At 47.2% G+C, this 25,174-nt stretch overlaps 1 protein-coding gene across 1 annotated transcript in view; it reads right to left on the bottom strand.

Moving 5' to 3' along the window:
• Positions 1 to 25,174, bottom strand: part of DNAH5 (dynein axonemal heavy chain 5) — a 4,110,061-nt gene that overhangs the window by 2,398,644 nt on the left and 1,686,243 nt on the right. Inside the window, exon 19 of the mRNA XM_069219645.1 lies at positions 5,338 to 5,577. Within this exon, the coding sequence (XP_069075746.1) occupies positions 5,338 to 5,577 (240 nt within the window). The remainder of the gene's footprint in view (positions 1 to 5,337; positions 5,578 to 25,174) is intronic.

The raw sequence follows: 25,174 nt of genomic DNA, 5'->3' as shown, positions 1-25,174 counted from the left end.
GTCTTCAAAATGACAAATGACATGAAAACCACAAAAATCCAATAAAGGGAAACAGAGATATGAATTTTTAAAAATTAAATTTTTTTGGCACATAGAAACTAAAAGCACCAATCTGGACTTATGGTAGTATTTGACTGGGGCTAAGTCAAAATTTGAGGCAGACCACGATGGAGCCCTGCTCAACTACAGTAAGTGGAGGCCTTGGTTAAAGTTTTACCTTTGGACTTTTTCTGAGGATTTTCTGGACTGGGATTAAGTAACATGTTTAACTCGACCTCCCTGGAGACCTCTTCGGATATGCGTAGCAGGAGGCCTCGGTCAAGGATTCTATGTTCGGACATAGACGATCTACATTTGTGACCAAGTTGAAATTGAAGCCGACCTCCCTAGAACCCTCTTTGGATCTACTGCCCAGGAAGCCTCGCTTTTTGGAGCCTTTTCTCTCCCACGTTGGATAACCATCCACAGCAAGCCGATTTTGATTTAATGACATGGGATTACTTTTCCACGAGCCCCTGATGAAATTCTGGAAGTCTGGGGCTCCGGAGCTTTTCAGCAGGACGAATCTGCAAGCCAGGCCTGGTCGTGGTCAACATAAGCCAGCTTGACCCACAACATCAGGTCGGTCCACTTATGGAGTTACTCTAGACTTCTCCAAACTGCTGGATCTTCTTCCAGAAGGTCTTTTAAGGTTCTTTTGGTATGCACAACTCACCCCAAGGTTCCAGAAGCTCTGAGCAGCTCCTTGAGGGTTGGGACTTCAACTCTCAGAATGCACCTGGCTCAAATCCAAAAATGACCACTGGTCAGCTGGTCAAATCCTTCAGAGCTTGATGCGGGAGTCTCTGGACAGCTATTTTCTACTTGTAGCAAACAGGGAGTCCCTCCTTGAAGTAGTAGAAAACAGGCAAAGTCCTTTTAGTAGTGAAGCCCTTGTGTGCAGCTGGTGCAGTCCTTCTGAGTGCAGTGTCTAGGTGCAAACCAGGGGTCCAGCAGGCCAGTACTTATTCTTCTTGTCCTGTTTCTGTAGGGATCTGAGGTGGGGTGTAGCTCTGCCATATTTATCCTTGCTTCTGAGGTTGCAAATACGGGGGTCGGGCCTCTATCCAATCATGTGCAGGCCACCACCCTCTTGAGTGACCACTTCCTAAACAGTGTGGCAACAAACAGTCCCAGGGAGCAACATTCTCCAACAATCCAAGATGGCAAAAATTAAAACTCAGAGTTTAGGTCTGGCTGAGCCCACCCACTGGTGTGGCTAAGTGTCCCTTGGCAAACCCCTTTCCAGCCCTCTCAATCTAATCAGGGGCACCAGGCTTTCTGGGTTTGCAGGAAATGAGGGAGGTACAGTTGTTGTCCCAAATGTCCTTCCCTCCTTTGAAGACCAGATTGGCTGCTCTCTTCATATCCTGTTCCACCTTATGCTGAGGCAGATCTCCTCCCACCAGTTGTTCCCTTTGTTTCAGCCCAGGCCATTTCACAACTCATTAAGGCAGCCTGGCTCAGGCTGACAGAGACTGACCAATTAGAGAAAGGCACTACAGAGCTGAAGTTGGTAACTTTTAGGAAGAGTTCTAAAACTCTTTTTAGGTACACGTTATATTAAATGCAACAGTGGCAAGTTGTTGGATTTATTACAACTTTTAATTTGATACTAAACATGCTAGATTTAGCTCCTTCCTATGGAAAATAAGACTTTATTATTTTAAAATAACATCTGTGTTAGCATATGGAGCCTATTCACTGCAGTGGGGAAAACAAATTTAGCTATTTTTCCCTCATCAGGGCTTATAAAACATCTAGTATAAAGTCCCGGCTTATGGTTACACAGCACCCAACCCTGGGGACACCTACGGCACACCTTAGTGGTGTCCTATATGAACAAATAAGGTAACTCAGGACTATGGAAGTACTTTTAATTCCAAAGTCGAATTTGGGGTTAACTTTAACTTAAAAGCAGCGAGCAAGGCAGGCCTGCGTTTAAAAGTACACTGTTTAAAAGGACACTGGGCACCACAGCAGTGCACCTATGAGTGCACTACCTATGCTGGGGACACTAAACCTACTTGTCCTACCATATATTAGGGACTTATAGGTAGGCTGATACAAACAATTATAATTAGCCTAATCTGCATAATCCATTTTCCACAGAGAACTGGTCCTGGGACTGATTAGCGGTCCCCAAGGCGCAGTTAGAGTCAATAACCACCAGTATCTGTCCAAAACATCTGGAGGTGAACAGGGCAAAAAAGAGGACTCGCCCACAGTGACAGTCTACTTTTTCATTTTGGGACCATCCTTTCTTTCACACAATCCCAACTGAGGTATTTACTCAGCTATGGAGGTCCTTTGGGTCAGCTGTGTTGGACATTTGTCACAGGACCTTGAAGCTATGTGGTTTTATTAATTTCCAATCTTCCCATTTCAGAACATTTAAAAGAGGGAGATTCCAGCCAGGGAACCACAACTGTGTGCTGAATGCCCCGTTGCAGATGCTGATGCGGATTACAGGCCTTTGCTCAGGTGTGAGGGTTGATGTCCTCCCGGAGTAACCTGAAAGGCTGGCTTAGAGCTTAACATGCTGTGCTCAAAATTTAACTTAGAGAGAGAATAATCTATTGGCACTATGATAGCCTTATTCCTGCGCTTCACTCTCATTGTTACTGTTTTAATATTACTGTGTTGTATAGTTCTGGTTATTGCAGCTCACGCTTTGCTATCCAAAATGCAGCAGTTTTATTAAACCAATCTTTAAAACTTATACTGCTTCTATTGTCATTTATATATGAGACTGCACTAAGTATGAGAGAACCGGTTGTGACCTGAGTGACCACGACTTCCCTGAGAAGTACTGAGATGTCATGCGCTCGGCTGCCCAATTGTCTCTACCATTTGGGAAAGATGAGGCACTGCTAGTTAGCCGGAGCAAAACCCGGATTTGGAGTGACAAGCGTCATGTACCGTGGGCCAGACTCAGTACCCCAAATCGTGGACGATCTTGTTGCTCAAAATCCAGTAGTCTCATTAGGATAATGAGAGCCTACGCGACATAGAGTCTGTGAGCTTTCCAGGATCTGCATGTGGGCAGCTTTTGTTTCGGCAATGGTTTTATCAAACTCAATGGTTGAGGTAATTTTTCTTGGAAAGTTCACATTGACATGGGACAGCTTCTATGTCAGGCTCAATATGCCATTCTGCATCTTATTTCTTTCATCTTCCAGCAAAATCTGCCTGTTAGGTTTATCCCTTTTGCTGCACAAGTCTTCAATACATTTTACCAGCTAGCTGTTGTAGGTCTGCAACACCACCCCCTGAGGACTCATCCTTGCAGCCCGGCCACTCTGCCAGTCACACTCACTCCTCTCGTCCATATTCATACCCATACCCTCAAGAGGCACCAGCGGAAAACAAAACATGTGGCGGGGAGGGGAACAAGCAAATATGTAACCCACTGACAGGCACTAATTAAAACCATTAGTGCCCTTAGGCTTAAATCGAAAGCCCTCAATCCTGCTCCATTTTCCTCAGTGTTTATAACGACCCATAAGTGAGAGCTCTGGAGCTGAGACTGAAGGCACTGCAAGGTTTTCACTGGGCCTGTCAGTGAGTTAAAATAAATAAAATTAAAGCAATAAAGATTTACTTACCCACTGTTTCTCTTCATCTCAGCACTCAGTGGCTCCTCCAGCACAGGCCACAAACTCCCACAGCCTCGTTTAGATCCCCTCTACCAGTCCTGGTAGAGGCACCAGGATTGGCTGGAGAGCACTGGTTTGACACTCCTTGTAGCATTGAGGGCTTGTGCATTCTATCCACCCAGCTGTCTAAGACAGTTTGGGTTGGAGTGTTTAAAGTGCGCATGTCAGATTGGCCGTGTCAAAACAGTCGGCCACAGTGACATGCACACTTTAAGCTGAGGGGGAATCTATTCCTCCCTGCTGCTGCCCTGCCCTCAGACTTTGCTGTTGCCAGTACAAAAAAAAAATGGTAATACATTTGTTTTATTACCATTTCATTTTTTGTGTGTCCTGCTGTCCAGCGGAGGGGGTGGCATTCCTCTGCCCCCATGGAGGCACCACCACTGCTACCCCCTTCCTCCTGCTCTTTATGGTCCGTTTTGCTACCACTGCCTCTTCAACCTGCCCTGTGTGGTCCGTTGTGGTGACACTGCTCCTCCTGCCTACCGTTTGTGATCTACTGTGTTGGCGCTACCCCAGCTGTCTAGTATGCATGATCAACTTACTGCCTCTGCCACCTCCCTCCTGCTCTCCATTTTCCTACACCATCCCTCCTGCTCTTCATGGTCCTTTTTGCTGCCACTGCCCCTCAGTCCTGCCCTCCATGGTATGCTATGCTGCCACAGCCTCTCTTGCCTGCCCTACATGTTCCATTGAGCTACCACTGCCCTCCTGTCTGCCCAGCTGTATCTGCTTACTGTCTTTACCCTTGCTCTCCACTGTTTGAGTCTGTGCCCCTTCCCCCTTTCTTTCCACAGTGTTCTAATGAACAACTAGAGAGCTAACATTCTGTATTTATGACAAACGTGTGGAACACTTGATGGAAGCCAAACTTAAAAACCCAAAGCAATTCCTTTAGAAAAAAACAAAATGAGAGGGTTCTTTTTATCATAGGATTATGGTTAGGGCTCTTAAAAGGTAAAATAAGAACACTTTTTCTGAGTTCTTAAATAGTGACAAGCGTTCAGGTAAAGAGGTGAAAAATCTGCTTTCAGCATGCGGGAACTGTTGGACAACTCCCTTAGCTTAAAAACAAAGAAACAAGCATTGATCTCACCTCTAAAAGGTCACATTATTGGCCTGGCACATACTTTTTTAATCACCAGTACATTTGCTATCTGCGTGATATAAAACATGTGAACACAGATGGACATATAAAGGCTATCTTGGGATAGCTAATCAAAAAGATAAAAAAACTGAAAGGATAGCAGAAGGTTGTCCAAAAAGTGTACTACATAATTGAGCAGCTCTTTAGGGTCCTGTCAAGCCAGACCAATAGTGTGACCTTTTATAGGTGAGGTCAATGCTTGTTTCTTTGTTTTTAAACCAAGGGAGTTGGTGCTCAAATCATTTTCTCTCCCTGATCTACCAAAGTCAACTTCATATTGCGAATGAATGAGGGAAGAGATACATAAAGTTCCATGCTTCTTAATGAACTGCATTCACGTATCTGAGTCATCCTCAAGCACTACAGAAGTTGTCAAGATAGGTAAAGCAAATCGTTGCCCTTTAAACTGAAGACTGGAACTGAGTGAGTACTATTGATGTAATTACTCAAATGCAAAAGCACCTTTATCGGATGCCTTAAGCAATAACTTACCCAAAAAGTTAATCATGGAGGAAGCATGAATACTTTTGCGAATTGTCTCCAAGGTGTTCCTTGTTACCCTCAAAAGAGCATCAAGGTTCCGATGGTTGAAATAAGAGAGTAGCTCATACGCTTCTTCATCCAGTATCTCCATCATGTCCTTCTTTTTCTTCTTAGTGAGTGGGGAGGGAGGACCCAGTCCTGTATGACTAGTATTACGTGACAGTGAGAAGCTCCCTGGCCGCTCTTCTTCTGTAAAAACAAAGCAGAGCACCATGAGAAGTATGTTTCAGAGTATCATGAATGTTTTTAAACATGCATCAAAATTCCATCTATGGCACAGGCACCAATCTTGTAGAAAATGCAACTGAAGCCTAAAAGGACTGCTTAGATCAGACATTACGTACCATTTTGTCTTGGTTGATAGGATATTTATAAAACAGACGTTTTCCCTAATGATTTGTATAATAATTGGACCCATAATTATTTCACAATTTCATCAAAATCGGTACTGCATTTGATACTAACAGGGATCATTTAATACTAAATTTATGAAAATATTCAATGTAAGTCTATTGTATTTCAGTTAATAAACAGTGTGCAGAGATAACAATTTAATACATAAACATGGTTTAACAAGTAAAGTTACACTACAAGCGCACATGTGGAAACAACTGAATAGGATGTAGAGCTTGAATCATGGCTGTACAGAGAAGAGACTACTAACAAGAAGCAACAGTCCTGCTAGGAAATGCTGCACATACAGTGTTTTGGGTTGGACTTAAAATGCTAACAAAGTTATGCTGCTCGGTGCTTCTCTGCGAGGATCCCAGGCTTGTTAGTTGCACTGAAGGCCTGGGATGGGTGCAAAGAGACAGTGTGTGCTGTCTTCTCCATGATGAATAAAATTACAGGTAAACATCCTGTTTTAGTCCTGCATTTTTCTCCTTGTCTAGACATCACAATGGCATATTTACAAGAAGCTTGCACCGCTACTGGTCATATTTGTTGATGCAGCAATGGTGAAATGCATCACTTTTCCCTGTCCTGCGCCAGTGTTTTTTCTTGCACAACTAACAACTGCATCAGGTAACTTTATTGTTATGCACAATACGCATTTCCATTTAAAAATCCATGCAGAACTGACACATCCATATTGACAAGATTTTGGTAAAGTGACACATCGCTGGCACATGACCCGCTGATTCCAAAGAGTGTCAAAATTCCTGCACATCGGCAAAAAAGGTGTAAAAATGCATTGCGACTGGTACATAGGCAGAACAAGTCCAAATCACCCTGGCAAGCTCAGCTACGCCATGGAGCTACCCCTACTTCAGCTCAGAGCACCAAAAAGAAGGCCGTCACCTCCACCACCCTCACCGCCACCCCCTCAGAGGCAGCCCAGGAAAAGAGAGTCGATATATACCGGAAGAGTCCACCCTCATTGACCTCAGGAAGGAGGAGGTCATCACCTACTATAGGCTCAGGAGAGAGTCCATTGTCCAGCTCCTACATCAGATTGCACCAAGGCTGCAGACAATATTACAGAGGTCCACCAACATCCCTCTGCAGGCTAAGCTGATGGCAGTATTACACATGCTGATGTTTGGCATATTCCAAACCACCACAGCCACAGTGGCAGGAATATCTCAGTTAGCATTTTCTGCATTCTTCCCCAGTCCTAGATGCCATCATCAGCCTAACACCACTGTACCAAGTGTTCCCCAGCACACAGCAGAAACAACTGGAAAACAAGCAGGGCTTCTATGCCATTGCTAGGTTTCCTAATGTGTTGGAGGCAATGGACTGCACCAGTGTGTAAATGGTGCCTCCTGCTGCTACCTCCCCCCGTATCGAAACCGGAAGCACACATATTCCATCAAAGTGCAGCACATAGTAGACCATCTGGGGATGTTCATAATTGTGCCGGCTAAGTACTCAGAAGTGCTCATGGTTCATACATCGTCAGACATTCCATCATCAACAAGCACCCCCAGAGCGAGAGATATGGGTTGGTGAGTAATTTTAAGGACATGACTCACCTCATTGCAGTTCAATCTACTTGCTCACAATAGCCATATATGGTTGGGTGGGGAAGAGAGTGTATATGTAGCAGGTGTGTGCCCTTATACTTGCAAACTAACAGATGGCACATGCAGTATAACTCTACAACTCACACATGTCAAGACCTGTAAAACCTCTGAGGGCTTTATGTAAAAGAAACCTTTACTCCTAGGGTGTCCTTTCCCATAACGCTCTGGTGAGACAGGTTCTCAATCATTCATATGAGGCTACTCAAAGTCACCCTGTGTGCCTTGATATGGCCTCATAGATATGGACAAAGACAAGGCAGTGCAAAGTGCTGTGTTACCTTACTCTGCATCAAGGATGTCTCACATGGGCCTCATGTTGAGTTTATCCATGCAACACCTAATGCATTTGATACATTTACAGATGTTCAAGGACATGGTGAACTGCGCATTTGCCACGTATATATGCATCCCCAGGGGCGGTGTAACAAGGACAACATAACTTCATTTTATCGTTAGACGCTATTCATATGTGTGCTGCATTCTGCAGCCATGTGTAGACTATCATGTAGCACAATGACATGCACTTATAAACTCTTCATGGCTGTAGCTAATAAACAACAGTGACTACTACTATCACATCCAAATATGTGTGAATGAATGGGACAACAGCATCAGCACTTTCCACATATTGAACATTCCAACATGAAAGAGGTCAGAAATGCCAACATAAGTCTCAAAATGAAAACATTTAGCAATGTGATAAAAGTATCAGCTCAATTTCTAACTGACTGTTCATTACAATACCGACTTGCCATTGGCATGGCATTGGCACTCACAAGTTAGACAAATAGTAAGTTTAACACCAAGGCCAGTACACCTGTATGGGTAGTGCAGTGTATGTCATACCAAAAAATAAAGTGTCTATGTCAAACAATGTCAGCACACCTCCCGTACTGTGTGAAAAGTGATTGAGTCAATCAGGACATAAAACAGTATGTAAATGAATGTGGGCACAGCAACCATTATGTAAAATGTCTTATTGTTCCCCTCCTGTATTTACAGCTGACCAAGGATTTGGTCTGCAGTCATGGGTCATGACCCGATATGCACATCCCCAGACGGAGGTACAGCGCAACTACAATAATGCCCTCAGCAGGACCTGGTCCTTTGTCGAGTGGACAGTCTGGATTATCTGACGAGTCCTGATCTTTCCATGGGGAGATTGCTCTACTCCTTGCGTATTGTCTGTAAAATTCATTCTGCACAATATCTGTGTGCATACCAATGTTCCATGGGATGCAGAAAATATGGAGCCCTGCTGAGGATGAAGAAGGAGAGGGCCAAACATCCAAATGTTGCATCAATTGCTGGGACACGCCAGAGAGACCAAATTGTGAATAATTCTTTCACAGAGGCATGAGACAATTCAAGTCAATAATAAATGCATTGTGTACCTGACAAAAGGATAATAAGCAAAAATATTATTTTGTACCACTTATAGTGTGTAAGCATTCTTTACTCCAAGTTTCTGTAAACCATTAAAACATCTAATTATATCTGCTAGTCACTGGCACGCAACAAAGGCATGTAGCAATGTATAAGAAACAGGGCTGGACAACATCTTGTAATCCAAAAATAGTGTCCATGCCAATGACCAGTGGCAAATGCAGCTCTGTTGGGAATACAGACCACAACCAACTACTGTAATGTGGCATAGTCTAGACAGCTCATTATAATGTGTTATGTTACATTGTAAATAAGGTCAGACAACAAAACACTTACAAAAATGTATATAAAAGTAAATATTGTCCAAATACTATCTGTGTGTTGTTCAGCTACCCATTTGTACAGCCACATATAGTAGAGTAAACTCATAGCCTGATGCCTGTCAGCTGAGGCACTTAGTGTGTGCATGGGAACCCAGTCCAACCCATACAGCCAACATATGCTTCATCAATGTGTGCAGGCAAATATAAAATACACTGTGACATATCACAACACACATCACTTGAACATACACAAACATGGAAGTACATTGTCTATCTACTACCAATGCTGCCAAGTTAGCCCCACTAAGCAATTATGGAAATGGGCACAGTAGGGATGTCTCATACCATGTTTCTATGTTTCACTCAGATACAAACAATAGGTTAACTCCTCTAACATTTTATGTGTGAATGTTAAAACACAACACAGAGTCTGACCTTTACACAGAAGCAAGGACTAAATGCAAACTGAATTTAGCCAAGGTACCATGCACTGATGCATTCCAGGTCAGCGTGTCAGAATGTGACAGTAAAGACACAGCTTAACAACTTGTGTGAATGCATAATCCCATCCGAAGTACAAGTTGCCCATCAATATTTCCACATATGGTGATGTTTGCCAATAGCAAACGGATCCTTCCTAGGAATAAATCACACCCTTTTTTGGCTAGCCAATCTGGCCTTGTAAAAACAAAAATGATAAGAAAGATATGAATCGAAAACTATTGTATAATGGCACTGTGCCCATGCAACACATATCCTTCTGGGCTCAAGATCATAAAGAAGGTATGTGTGTGTACCATGACTTGATATGGTGGTTGTTCAACATGACTCTCTGGTACCTATTGGTATGCACACAGGACCAGTTCTAGGGCGCTGACTTTGGGTGGGGGCGCTGTGCTTGCAGGTACATTATGGTTTGAAAAGCACCTGCTACTGCATTCTTTGCCTCCATCAATTTTTAGACAACTCTAAATATGTCAAGATAACTCTGGTGATGAATGTTCTGCCTGGAAATAGATCAGAGTTTTTTCTAATATAAGTTTTAAGGTAGTGCAGAGGGTTAATATACCTGCTGCAAAGAACGTGTACCATGCAGATCACAAATAAGTCAGTGGCTACTACTTTTGTCAGAGGTCCTTTTGTTACTTGCAGTTTTTAAGTTAAAATCCTATTGAGGAACAATTATGTATTAACTGTAATCAAAGAACTGCATGCATACTACAAGGTATAGATCAGAGCTTTATGGTTTTTTCCCAGTTGTTCATTATGCTAATGTTGCAAAAAGGGTTCATTTGGGAAGAAATAAATTCTTATTATTAAAGAGAACCCCCAACCATGGTGTTACATTTTATGGATCAAATCTGTTTATTAGTTTAAGATGCAAGAAACACGTTACACAGCTGTGCGCCTACAACCTCACGGGCCGGCAGCGTATAGCATCATCTGTCAAATAGCCCCAAGAATTAGTTCCGATAGAGAAGACTATACAGCCAGAGCTTAATACATTCTTGTCTCTCCTGCATCAATTAACCACAAACCAGAACGAACACCATCAAGGTCCAATGGCTAGCTGAAAAGAAAAGAAAGGGAATAGAAAGAAAGGTCGAATAGAACGCGAACAAAATAAAACAACATAACCCCTCACAGCCATACTCAGTCATGCGCAGTCCAGCGCCCATCCGAACCCCACCCCCCATCCATTAGGGTCCACCTCACATGATTCCGTCCCAGGCCCGGCTACCTCCACCCCGATCAAGCATCGCCAAGCAACCTCAGTACCTTCAGATAGACGGGGCAGGTAAGCTTGTTAAATTCAGCGGATAGAATCTGAATCAAGAGTCTCCACAGCTCAGCCATTTCGTCTGCCCTCTGACTGGCCGCTAAAGTTAGTTTCTCCATCAGCAAGATATACCAGAGCTTATAAAGCCAGGAGGTATAGCTCGGAACCCCGCCATTGCCCCATAGGCCGAGAATCACCTGATGTGCCGCATTGAGGGCAAGGGCAATCTGACGACCCCTCAAAGAGCGGAGGAGGAAAGTGAGAGGGTTAGATAAACCCACAATGGTGTACTTCGGGAGCCTTGAGATCTCTATATGAAATACTCTATCTATTTCATCCAAAATGCTGTTCCAATATCTTGTCAGCTTCGGGCAGTGCCACAGCAAGTGTGCCCGTATTTCCACAACCCCTCCAGGGGTCCCACTCTCGGATCCTCGCGGGAGTATAGTACCAAGAAGTAGCTATCTTTTGGCCGTTTCAACCCCTGGTACATGGTGAGCTGTGTGATGTGCCCTGAAATATATTCCCTCCCACTCCTCCTCTGTCAATTCTCTCTCAATCTCCTTCTCCCATCGCTTCTGCCCCTTCAGCTTGGAGAGTGGTATGGCCTTGAGGAGATGCGCATAAATATCGATCCCAACTGCTTATCATCTTTCTTCCCTACAAGCCATTTCTCGAATGCAGTGAGTGTTCTAGCAACTAGGGGCTTAACCGTTGGCTGTAGCACCCAATGCCGGACCTGGTAATAAGTCAGTCTATCTGCTTCTGTTAAACCATAGGTCTCCAGCAGGTGGTCAAAGGGAATAATACCATCTTTGTCAAATAGGCTCCCCACTCTTCTGCACCCCCCAGCATGCAGACGCTGAAAGCCCTCCGAATTCAGGCTGGGAGCAAACTCTGGGTTTGCACATATCGGTGTCATTGGGGAAGGGAAAGTTGTCAGGCCGCATCTGAGCGCCACCGCATCCCACACCCCAAAAGTCGTGCCCGTGATAGGAGAGGAGTAGAGCCCCGCCACTCTGTGCCGACGTCGCAACCAAGGTTCCCTCCAGATATGGGACCCAGCAACCACATGGTCCATAAAACACCAGTGCTTTTCTGTCAACCTGCAGCTCCACTCCACTAAAAAACGCAGCAGAGCCGCCTGATAATATTTTAACAGACAGGGCACTGCCAACCCCCCTCCATTTTGGAGCGATATAAAGTGTGGCGGGGTATCTGTGCGGGTCTCCGGTCCCAAATAAACTTCAAGATCGTTGTCTGAAGCGTAGCTAGAGCGCTAGGTGGTGGAGTGAGAGGAAGCGTCTGAAACAGATAGAGTATACGCGGCAAGATAGTCATCTTAATTGCAGCAATCCTACCGAACCAAGATAGCTTATGCTTCCCCCATATCTCAAAGTCCCTGAGTCCCTGGAGAGGGCCGCGTAATTCATGCGGGATGTCTCTGCAGTCGTCTTCGCTAAAACAATGCCCAGATACGGGACTTGTGACGCCGCCAAATAAAGGGAAATCTAGAGCATAACTCTGCCTTGTGGTCCGGAAGGACCGACAAATTCAAGATCTGCGACTCCTGTGCGTTCACTCTGAACCCTGAGACCACGCCAATTGCATGTAAAGCATCTGTAAGCGAGACCATGGGCTCTGCTAGCGTAAGAATCACGTCATCTGCGTACAGACTGATAAGATGGTGGTCACCCCCAAATTTAATGCCTGTAATATGAGGATCAGCTCGAAGTCTTTGTGCCAAGGGTTCCATATAGAGAGCGAACAGGAGCGGGGAGAGGGGGCACCCCTGTCTCGTTCCTCTTCTTATCGGAAACGGCAGTGATACTGTTCCTTTAACGTGTACTGCCGCACTGGGCCCGCCATTGACACATTTGATCCAAGTCAGGAGCGTCGGCCCCACACCGAAACGCTCCAGCACCCGGAAAAGGTAAGGCCAATGCACTCTGTCGAACGCCGTCTCCACGTCGATAGTAAGAAGGAGTGCCTCCCTACGAGACCGGTGCGTTTTATCTATCAGATGTAAAATCCACTTCGTATTATCTCCACACTGTCGATGGTGTATGAAACCCGCCCGATCTGGGTCAATGAGCCTGGGCATGTACGGATTAAGGCGCTGCGCTAATACGCCCGTAAACAGCTTGGCGTCTATGTTGAGGAGCGAGATGAGTCGATAAGACCCACACTCCTCCGGGTTCTTCCCGGGCTTAGGGATGACCGTGATAATGGCTTCAAGCATACTAGGAGCAAGAGTTTTGGTCTCTGTGAAAGAGTTAAACAGCCTAATGAGTACCGGGGCGAGCTCCGGACAGAAAGTTTTATAGAAAAGCGGAGTAAAACCGTCCGGGCCAGGCAACTTCCCAACCTTCAGGCACGAGATCGCCGAAATCACCTCGTCCAACTGAATAGGCTGATCGAGGAGAGCTGCATCCTGCTCCCTGAGTGGCGTGATTACACAATCAGAGAGGTAGGAGGAGGGGTCGCAGTCAATAGCCGGGTCCTCCATATATAGTTCCCGGTAGAAACCGGCAAAGGCTTCGGCGATTTGCATGTCAGTGCGCGCCTCCCCCAGGGAAGGGGAACACACCATTCGCACCATTGGCGTGCCTCTGGGCCCTCAATTTCTGAGCCAGGAGCTTCCCATATCTATCGGCCCCTATGTAATACTTGTGTTTAAGGCGCGCCAGTGCATATTCTGCCCTATACCAGTCCAATCTCTTCAATTGCAAGCGCATCTTCTCCAGCTCCCTCCAAACTCTGGGAGCTCCCGTACACTTATTGGAACGCTCCAGTGCTGTTACTTTCCGCTCCAGGGCCTCCCGCTTATCCCTCTGGGCCTTATTTCCTTTAGCCGAGAGTGAGATCACCTCCCCGCGTATGACCACTTTAAGCGCCTCCCACAATGTTCCCACACTGGTTAATCCATTATCATTCTGATCAAGATAGTCCCTGATCGACTGGCGCATAGCGTCTGCCACATCCCAGGACTGCAGCATTGTGTCCTGAAAGCGCCATCCAGGACCCCAGGTGTGACCTGTTATGGGAGCATGATCCGCCAGAGCCCCGGGCTCTATTGAGGTCTCCTGGACCCGTGTGCGGAACTCCGAGGTAGCTAAGAAGTAGTCTATGCGTGCACAGGTTTTAGAAGCTGCCGAGTAAAACGAGTAATTTCGTAGACCCGGGTGGGCTGCCCGCCAAATATCCTCCAAATCACAGTCAGCCAGACACTGTAACCCTGCCGAGGTCAAAGCCCCAGTCTGCCCATACCTATGTCCAGATCTATCCAAATGGTTGTCCATAACAATATCGAAGTCCCCACCCACAAGTAAGGCCCTATCCGAAGTCGTAAACATCGGGGAAAGTGCCTGCTTAATGAAACTTTCTTGTTGAGTGTTTGGTGCGTATATATTGGCGATTGTGAAGCGAAAAGAGTCTATGTGGACTCTTAGAGCCAGATACCTGCCCCTGATCTCGTTAATCTTAGCAATGACCTCCCAGGGAAGGACCTCGAAAACAAAATCGCCACCCCACCCTGCTTAGTGGAAGCGGAGGACCAATACTGCAGGGGGAACCACCTAGAACGCATACAATAGGTATCAGAAGCCAGTAAATGCGTTTCCTGTATCAAACAAACATGGCTCCCAGAGCGCTCCAAGAAAGATAAGACCGCCAGTCTCTTCAAGGGGTTATTCAGGCCTCGGACATTAAGGCTAATGCACTTAAAAATCAGGCCCATGGAGAGGGAGGAAAGGCCACGACAACCGGGCTCCATGGTGGGGCCAAGCTCGGTGGCAGCCCCGGATAAGGCAGACAGGGGGCCCCATAGCAAGCTTCGACAGATAGCAGAATTCCTGTAGAGGGGGTACAGTGTAACTAGACAAGAAGGCACAACAGGTGCAGAACAACCAACAATCTAGTCCTCTGTGAAACATCCATGTCGAGGTAGAGCTCCAAGCCGAGGTCAGGGACATACCGCGGGGCTCGCTCCTGCCATCCAGAAGCCCCGCCACCCAGGCTCAGCTCCAGTCCAGTTCACTCCAACCCCGCAGGGTGGCCCACGGGGACCTCCCCCGGCCATCAGCAACAGTCAGGGCCTATGGGCCAGCACCTGCGGCGACACTATTCAAAACAGCCTGTCTCTCCCGTGCTCGTTCCTTTGACGATGGCTGCGACGGCCTCAGCTTCTTCTCTTTTCGCCGCCATCCTGGTCAGTGCTCGGCAGGGACCCCCCTGGAGGATCCCGTCCTCTGCTCCGTCTCCTCCAGACCCAGCACCCGACAGGCCTCCTGGAGCGTCTTCACTTCATCTAGTCACCCCATCAGAACACTAGTCTAATGGGATGACCCCAGGTATAGGACGTGGAGGCAGCCAGGAGGTGATCCGTGATAGGCTTAAACTCTCTGCGCCTCTGCAGAGTCAGTACGGAGAGGCCTTGATAAACCTGCAGGCAGTGCCCTCGAAACTGGATCTGCGGCAAATTCCGTGCCTTCTGGAGTATAGCTTCTTTGACCGTAAAACTATGGACGCATGCTAAAATATCAGGGGGGGCGCACCCCGGCGCCCCCGTCCGGCCCGCTCTGTGGACCCGGTCCAGAGTGATCTCCTGCGTGTTCTCAGGGGACAAGAGGGAGCGAAACAGGGCCGTGACAAACTCTCTAATGTCATCTCCCTCAGCCCCTTGTGGAACCCCTCTGATGCCTATATTATGGCGCCTAGAGCGATTTTCCAAATCTTCGGTCGCAATCTGCAACTTTTCCTGATGCTCACGCAAACGGAGTATTTCCTGTTGGAGTTGTTTGACTTCCTCCCCTCTGGAGATCTCATTATTCTCCATACTGGACATTCTCCCAGCAATGTGATATCAGAACGTAGTTCCGGCACCTCCTGGGAGATATCTCTTCGAAGCTCCTGCAGGTCTACTCTCAGCGAGTCGAACAGGGAAGTAAGGAAACCTTTTGTAACCGGGGCCTCTTCATCAGCCTCTGCTTCGCTGAAGCTGCGGCCTCAGCCTGCCTGCTCTGCGGCGGGTGCGATCTTGTTAGCAACTCTCTTACCGACTGGTCCCTCTTTGGCTTGGTAGATGCCATCACCACACTCTGGGTGCCCTCAAGGCCTCTACTACGGTCCCCGCAGGTTAGCACACTCCGCAGGATCCCTGTCCCCTCGCCGTGGGCCGAGCCGTCCCGCCGAACTCCTTGCGCCAGTCTCAGTGTCGCCCTTAGCGCCTCCGGGACTACCGTACACCGCTGCAAGCCGCGGCCGGAGGAGCCACTAGCCATGTCTCAACTGTCCGGGGCCGCCGCGGGTCGCTCCCGGACCCCCCGGGTCCTCTCAGGCTCCTCTTCGCGACTCCTCACTGCACCTCACAGCGCCGCAGGCTGATCAGTCCCGCCAACCACCCCTTATGCCGCCATCGCACAGTGCCCGGAGGGCCACAAGCCCACCACGCCGGGAGGCGGCACAGAAGCCCCGCTCCCCTCTGCTGGCTCCTCCAGGCCTCACGGAGCCGCTCCAGTGATAGCCTCCAGGCCGATGGCCTGGGCTGTGCACAGTCCACACACGCCTCCTCTCCGCCCCTCGGCCCGGTGGCACAGCGGCCGCGCACTCACCACCACCTACAAGAGGTGTAGATCGCGGCCGTCGCCGCCTCAGAGGGGCCCGGGCCCAGCCGTCCGCCCCTCGCTGTCTTCGGGCCGGAGGCCCGGCCTGCCCACCAGCACCAGCCACACGCAGCCTACGTGCCGCCACCCGAACAGGCCCGGCCCCACTGACACTCGGCGTGCCCCGTCCATCTGCCGGGCTCTGTCCGAGCCCTCCGCCACCCAGGACCGCCCAGCGGGAGAGGCCTGGGCCCGCTGCACCACTATTTCTGGCCTGGGGGGCAGAGCTCCCAAAGATGCGTCTGTCTACTCCGCCATCATGGCCACGCCTGGTGTTACATTTTAAATTCTGAGTTTGTGCTCTTCCAGACCAAGCCCTCTTAATACAGCCTACAGACTCCTACAACTTGTATTCCGTTGTCTTATGACACATTTCTTATACACTGATTTGCACACCTATGATTGATTGTCTCTGTGTAATGGGTGTGCAATGTAAAGAGCTCTGACACCCTACACTGGTATGAGTGGTGCTATAAAACTAATTAAATGCATCTGAGAGAGTGGTTATGGAGACCTGAGGGGCACTGTTAAAGGGTGGTAGTGAGAGAATCTGTGGTGGAAGTGGTCATTGGGAGGCGCCAACAAACTTCGAACAGGCCACCACCAGCACTAAAGCCAGCCCTGTATGCACATATCAACATGGACCTCAGGTGGCACACGCGACTCAAACATATTCATGAGGGGGTGCCAAATCATCCTGTGTGGAACTTCCTGGCCTCATAGCTATCAGGTACATCAAGGCACATCAATAGGCTGCCTTGATCTACTCTGTATTATGTGTATGCTCTATGTGGCTTGCAGGGTGTTTTGACAGCCAACACACATGGATATCCAGGATGAGTAAAGTAAATTTAAGAATTAAAACATGTAGTAGCAGAAAAGGCTTACGCTTTCATACAGTCTGACGTCAACTTACATCAAAGTTACCTATGCAGCTTCATGTACATAAACCATACATGGTTTGCTTGGCATGTGCCATGTGTGCTGTATGTTGCATGTGGCAAGTTGTAAGACAAGCATATTTTATAAAGATTCACCTTATTTGGCCCTTTTTTGGGGAAGTGTGAACGTTTGGCCCTGCACCAGGTTTATCTGAGCCTAAGGATCTGGGTCAGTGTCAACCTCTATGGGTCTTCATTGTGAACACCCACTGCTACGCAAATGCCACACTCCTTGATATTAACTCAAGCTATGCTGTGCTTTACACTTCCGTGCATTACTAAATGATCATGAGGTCATTTACAGCTATACATACGTGCTCTGCACTGCACAAACAGTATGAGTGAGAGTCCTGAGCACCACAACATTCAAGAAAGGACGTTATCTGTGGGGCAGGATCCTTCTGTATGAACAGCATAATGTCAAGAAATGAGCAGCATTCCTGCCTCAATCATCTACCATTTTGTGTCAACATTGCAGCACTGTTGTTACGCATCCATTAGCCAAAAAGTCCAAACTCAGTCCAAAAGCCAGGGAAGGGGTAATCTGACACCACTTGTGTGTGCCTGGAATAAATGTACACAAATCTGCGTCCAGTGATACAATGCATTACTTCTCATTCAGGAATGCATTCCACATGGGGAACCTGGTCGTTATCATGCATCCACTCATGGATTTCAGGCAAAAACTGATTAGACGAGGTGTGTAACACAGGGATTGAAACTTTATTGGCGCATCACGGAGGATAGTGTGACCATGAAAGAAATATGTCTGACATTCACTATTTCCATGTGTGTAGTATTATGCAGCACACATAGGTAAAAGGAAACAACTTCATTTGTTGTATTTTGTGCAGGAAGGGGTCCCTTCCCCCACATAAACAATCATGCAAATAATACAGACACCCTTGCACCATGCTACAAGGGTGCCTTTGTTGGTGCTAGTCTGCCTGCACTGCATCGGAGCAAGGAGGTCATGGTGGATTTCTGACCTATCCATACCACAAAACATAGTGCATCAACGTGCCTTGCTTCACTGCATAGCAGCAATGGTAAGTCCGCAATGGGAACTGTGATAGCCTATGAAATGTCAGCTTGGTGCAGCATGCCAAGGCAACATGGAGCTGTTGTGAATAAATGCTCTGTGTAACACTTCAATTTGCAGCCCCCAGGGCAACGCAACTCTGCCCAAACCTGTCCTCAGTGCACAATTTAAAGTGTGTGCAATGTGCAATTTTAGAGTTACTGCAGAATGCACCTCTTGTAAGCTGTGTTGTTACACAAATAGAAGAAATGTTCACTGTAGGTAGTGGATCCTCAGTGATGCAATTAGTCAAACGTGCACTCGCAACATGCACATGCAACACATTCATATACAGCAAGCAGGTCCCCTCCAATAGCCCAATGCAAAACACAGATCTATGTACTTGTTTACATGCATTTCAACACATGATATACTGTAAAAAGCAAATTTTCACTATTGCATCATGTGTGAATTTTTGTAGCCTTTGCATCAGGCGATGTAATGCATCCCAGAACATCCTTCAGAATTACCTCATAGTTCCTTGTCAGGTTTTGTGTGAAATTCCAGCATCGGCTATTTATCCATTGGATGCATCAAAAAACAACAATGCATTAGCTGAAAACGTGGAGCATCCGCCCAGGAAATGATGCAGTGGCTTTGACATGCTGCAAACCAGAAACTGAGAAGTTACTTTCACTTAGCCTCACAGTCTTCCTGTCTGTGCTTGAGAAAGGGTGTGTTTTGGCTGTGCTTGAGAATGTCTTAGTGTCTTTTTGCAATTGTTGTAGTGTGTGCTGTCCCTGTAGTGTCCTGAAAGTGTAATTTGTTATTTGTATTTTTTTATTGCATTATTCTGTGTATTGGTGGGTGTCTGTCTTTTGTGGCTTTATTGTTCTTAGGGGTAGTTGTGTTTTTTTTTATGTTTTAGGATTTGTGGGGGTCAGATTGTTGTTGGGGATGGGCATGTCTGGGAAAGAAAGGGCATGGAATTTGAATGCCCAGGAGTTTGGAGGTTTTCTGTGGCTCATAACCCACTATCTGCCCAACATGATAGCCACTGACGGATGAGTGCTCCAAGGATATCCCACGCTGGAGCAGAAGACCCAGTTGGAGAAGGTGCAGCAACATATGATTGGACAATCCACCAACTCAAACATCTCTGGGCAGATGTGGTCAGCTGGGAGGGTGACGTCATGCACTACAATAGAGTCCTTATTGGTGGAGAAGATGGTAAATGCACATATTCTGTGAGTATTTCCCTTTGTCTCATTTGCGTATAGATGATTTGTGTTCTTAGTTTGTGTGGCGGCTCACATGTGTATGTGTAAAAGTGTCATGCCCTCACAAAACAACTATGTTCAAAAGACTAAGCATGCCACAGAGGCATTAAAACACTGGACTGTCATTAGCCCACACTGACCAGTGGCCTATCATACATAATGCACGCTTTCTCTGTTTGCGCCACGGTGCCCTGGAAAACAGGTGTGCTGTGCGTAAACAGATAAAGGGTGCACCATTCCATGTAATGCTCTGCACCCAGGGGAGCAGCAGCTCAGTGTTTCACTGTGCATGTGAAAAGCAGCCTGCGATTTTAACAGTGTTTAGAGATCCCTCATCTGCAATAGGATTTCTGGGGGGTCCAGAATACCCTCTTTTCCCCCTCCAGAGAGCTGACATTGGGGCACACTGACAGTTCAGAGTGTCCCAATGGCAGCTTATTTGCGTCTGTGCCTGCATCTAATAAAAGGAGCGAAAACAGTGGCAAAGGGATTCGCTCATTTGCATGTGGTCATGCCCTGGTGTAAGTGAAGGAACATGCTGTGGCAATAGCGCTAGCGCTATATGTGCCCCACTGCTATTTGTCTCACAGACAGGCCTGCACAAATGTCTGTAGGCCTTTTGGTAATATGAAAGTGTCCCAGGGAAGCAAAAAGCAGCATCACAGGCCCATAACAACCCAGGGTCACTTCTCTGATACTGACCCACGAAGTTCAGGACAGTTCCAGAGGAGCTTCTAGCACCACAGGCATTTTGCAGGTACTGTTTTAACCGGGCACTGAACATATGCGACACACAAGTCCAGCAAAACTCTGTGGGAGTGCAATTCACAAGTTGCAGGGTATTTCAACAAGGCTTCTGGTTGTGCGGGCCAGCATCAAAATGAAAGTGCATAACTGGTCTGAAGTTCTGAAATATGGGCACTGCATTGCTTTATGCCTGCACAGGTGCCCTAATAGGTGCCTTTAACAAACCCAGGCACCCTTGCCCCATGGTGCAGGTCTGTCGGCACTGTTGACACAATTGTTTTTGTACTGGAAGGGACACCTTCCTGCACAAAGACATTCAATGGAGGTGTTTGCCATTTTCAATGTGAGCAGTGTAATGCAGCACCCATACAATACTGAAAACCACATAGATAATTGCTGATGATACTCCTCGTTATGCGTTCCCTGGGTAGGCATGCAGTAATGAGGCCTTCCAAGCTTTACACTGTTTGGCTATTCTAAGAAGGTGTTGAAACACATTTCTTTGGTATGGGACAGCAATTGCAATGGTAAAGGAATGCCTCCTTGATGTAAAGGATCTCTACAATGTGCTGTGCACTGCTTACTGCCTGCCTTGCCTTACTCCATACCTCACACTGCCTTACCGATGTGTATCATTATGGCATGTCAACTGTGCAATTTGATACATTACAACCTGAAGAGTTACATAGCTAATTGCTATTTATATGTACTGTGTTTCACTTGCCCGTAGTGTATGTGCTCAACATTCACAGTGCAATCTATCATGTTATGTCTTGTGTGTGGACCAGACCCATACAGAGTCAGTGAGGTGGACAGCTTCAACGATGCAAAGGTTACCAGGGAGCATCATCCTGAATGCTTATTGTGTGGTGCAAGGTTGTGTGTGATATAGGATGCTGTGTACAATGCCATGTTCAAAGTCCATCCCTAAACTAAGAAACAATATGTAATAAAAAGGATAGTTCAGAAAGCTAAATCTGATTTGTAGCAAGTGCAGTCACATCTGGCTAATGTCAAGGTGAATATATTGCCAATCACTGAGAAACCACATGATAGACGGGACTGAAAGAGGAGCCATGACCAAAAAGACATTGGCCCTCATTATGAGATTGGTGGCAAATGCCGCCTAGTGCCACGGCAAGGGACGCCAACATACTGTCGCCATGGCTATCGACCGTCCATGCCATTATGACCGTACACGGAATATCGCCAGAAGGCTGGAGGAATTCCGCAAACGGTCATGGCGGCGGACGGCGGTAAAGTGGCAGCAGCGCTACACCAGCAAAACACCGCCTACTGTATTATTTTCCATGATACGGCCTGGCAGTGTTTTGCTGGCGGGTGCTGCTTCTGGCAGCAGCGCCGCGTCCCGTCTCCTGCCAGAGTACCCCCTGCAAGCAGGTAAGTCGGGTTCTCTGACAGGAGAGGGAGTTGGGGGTGTTGTGTGCGTGAGTGGGGGTGTGTGTGACTGTGTGAATGCGTGCATGAGTGTGTGCATGAGTGGGTCTGAGTGTACGTGCATGTTGTGTTGTGAGATTGCGTGTGCTTGAATGTGTATTTGTGAGTGTTGCTGTGAGTATGTATGAATGTTTGAATGCGTGGGTAAATGTGTGTATCCATGTGTTTATGGGTGTGTATGTGTGTACGTGTATGTGTGCAAATGTGTGGAAGGGTCAGGAGAGGGAGGGGAGGATGGGGGAGGATTCTGGGGAGCGGGAGGGGCGGGGAGACCCTATCAGTGCCAGGGAAGAAATTCCCTGGCACTGATAGAGCCTACCGCCATGGTTTCTAGGGCGGTACCGAAACCACTGAAACCATGGCGGTGGGCGTGGTCATAATGCCATGAGTGGCCTAGTGACGGCCGCCGGGCTGGAGACTGAAGTCTCCAGCCCGGCAGTCGGTGTGTTACATTGGCGGTTTGGCTTTGGCCAAACCGCCAATGTCATAATAGTGGAGGTAGGTACCGCCAGCCTGTTGGCGGTTATACCTCCACACTATTCCACCGACCGCCAGTGTTGCAATGAGGGCCATAGTCTGTGAAAATATGTGGTAGAGGATACATAGTTGAACATGGCTAAGGATGTAAACCTTCAAAATGGACGTCAGATGCACAATTCAACTGTAGTACCTCACTCTGCATTATCTGTTCACTTTGCATGGACAGTTAACACAGGAGGAGAGTAATCACATAACAGTTAAGACAGAAAGACTATGGCCTATATTTACAAGGACATGAAAATCCAGACAGGGTGGCTTTACGTGGGCTTGTAAATATGGCCCATCTGTGTGTGCAGCAGTACTGATGATGTTCCGGCGGTACAGAGGGGCTTGTAAATAAGCACCTAAGTGTAGCAAGCTGAGGGGTCACAATTCCACACATGGTAATTCATTTTAAGTGCTCACTCATGTTGTTTAATACCCTATACTCTATAGCGGATACATTAACATACCTTTATCCTATCTTCTTAACAGAAATGCCCAAGTGTGTCATCCAACATACCACTACCCAATCCACCTTCAGATTGTGTTGCACATGATAGTCTGCAAACTGGATCATATTTTGGAAAGCAATTGCTATTTACATCACATGATTCATGGGCAGGTGTGACGTAGAGCATGCATGCACACACCCATCACATGGATGTGCTGAGTACTGATGTGCAGCAGGGTGACATTAATATCTGACAGATAGGGACAGACACTAGGGTGTGTAGAGGGACACGTGCTATTACACTGGCTGTATGTAATGAGCCATGGCATGGTCCACCATGGACTTACATCAGTTCATACAGGAGATATTTCATACATCTTTGTGTGATGTGAGTTAGCTACCCACCCTCCATTCCTGGATCTAATACCTGGCACATGTTAAATCTAGGTAGCAATATGTTCAGATATGTTTCCTTGCCATATCAGAAACACAACGTTGTGACACAATATATGCACTTTGCAGACATTGATCATCTTACTTCGGCTAATGCCAATGCAATGAAATCTATTCCATTGCAGGATGCAGAAGGGGCACTAATGATCAGTAATTATGACATGTGTACCTTACCATGAGCACACAACACCATTGTTCATAAGCATACTCTGTACTCATATGGTGATACCTAGTGGTGCCAAGATAATGCAACTGCAATGGGCAACATTTGCTAGGCCTTGGAACTTTGGCCTTAGTAAATCTGGAGATAATAACTATTATGTAGATCTATGCTCACTTTAACCTTAAAGATAACTTTTGGTTTCATGAAATGCCACATGTGTTGTTTGAGACTATAATTACGTATCATGATGATTGAATCAGTTCCTAGTTACCCTTTGTCTGACAGTTTTGCAGTCTGCTTAAACAGACAACATGACCCTGGAGCAGAAGAGGGCGCGCTACATCTGTGCAGAATGTTGCCACCACATCCTGCTTGTTGGACAACCGTACAAGCCTATGCAAATCCAGGGTGATGCAGCAGACCAGGGTGGTTCTGCAGAACCAGTTGCCAGCACCTCCACAAGCCAGCTCACAGGACTGGAATTACTCCAGGCTCAAGCCACAGGACAGGTAGGTTCCCTTGAGCAGCTAATATTGAAGGATTATTTTGGACCTCAAGGGCCGTATTTATACTCCGTTTGCGCCGAATTTGCGTCGTTTTTTTCGACGCAAATTCGACGCTAAACTAACGCCAACTAACGCCATATTTATACTATGGCGTTAGAGGCGAATAGCGCCAAAGTTCCCGGAATGTGCGTCATTTTTTAGCGTGAACCCCTTCCTTGCGTTAATGATATGCAAGGGAGGCGTTCCCGTCTAAAAAATGACTCCCAGGCCTTTACGTGGTATTTATACTCCCGGGCAAAAGAGACGCCCGGGAGTGGGCGTGGCTAAAAACGGCGCATTTGCGCCGCTTTTTAACGCCTGGGTCAGGCATGGCGTTAAGGGACAAGTGGGCTCAAAATGAGCCCAGAGTGCCCTCCCCTGCCCCCAGGGACCCCCCCTGCCACCCTTGCCCACCCCAGGAGGACACCCAAGGCTGGAGGGACCCACCCCAGGGACATTCAGGTAAGTATTTTTTTTTTTTTTTTAATAATTTTTTTTGGCATAGGGGGGCCTGATTTGTGCCCCCCTACATGCCACTATGCCCAATGACCATGCCCAGGGGACAGAAGTCCCCTGGGCATGGCCATTGGGCAAGGGGGCATGACTCCTATCTTTACAATGATAGGAGTCATGTTGATGGGGGATGGGCGTCGAAAATAAATGGCGCAAGTCGGGTTACGACGATTTTTTCGACGTAACCTGACTTGCCCCATTTTAAGACGCCCATGCGCCATTTTCCCCCTACGCCGGCGCTGCCTGGTGTACGTGGTTTTTCTCGCGCACACCAGGCAGCGCCGGTCTGCTTGCGCCGGCTAACGCCATTCAATAAATACGGCGCCCGCATGGCGCTTCAGAATGGCGTTAGCCGGCGCAAAACTTTTTGACGCTAAACTGCGTTAGCGCAGTTTAGCGTCAAAAAGTATAAATATGGGCCAAAGTATTGAGTTGCTGGCCCGAAGTACAAGATGGACACAGTGATTCAGCTCCTCCAGGATGTGAAGCAGGCTGTGGATAACTTTCACG

The sequence above is a fragment of the Pleurodeles waltl genome, chromosome 2_2, assembly GCF_031143425.1.
Source record: "Pleurodeles waltl isolate 20211129_DDA chromosome 2_2, aPleWal1.hap1.20221129, whole genome shotgun sequence".
Classification (NCBI taxonomy): domain Eukaryota; kingdom Metazoa; phylum Chordata; class Amphibia; order Caudata; family Salamandridae; genus Pleurodeles; species Pleurodeles waltl.
The sequence above is the reverse complement of the archived record's forward strand: the minus strand, read 5'-3'. Positions and strand labels throughout refer to the sequence as shown.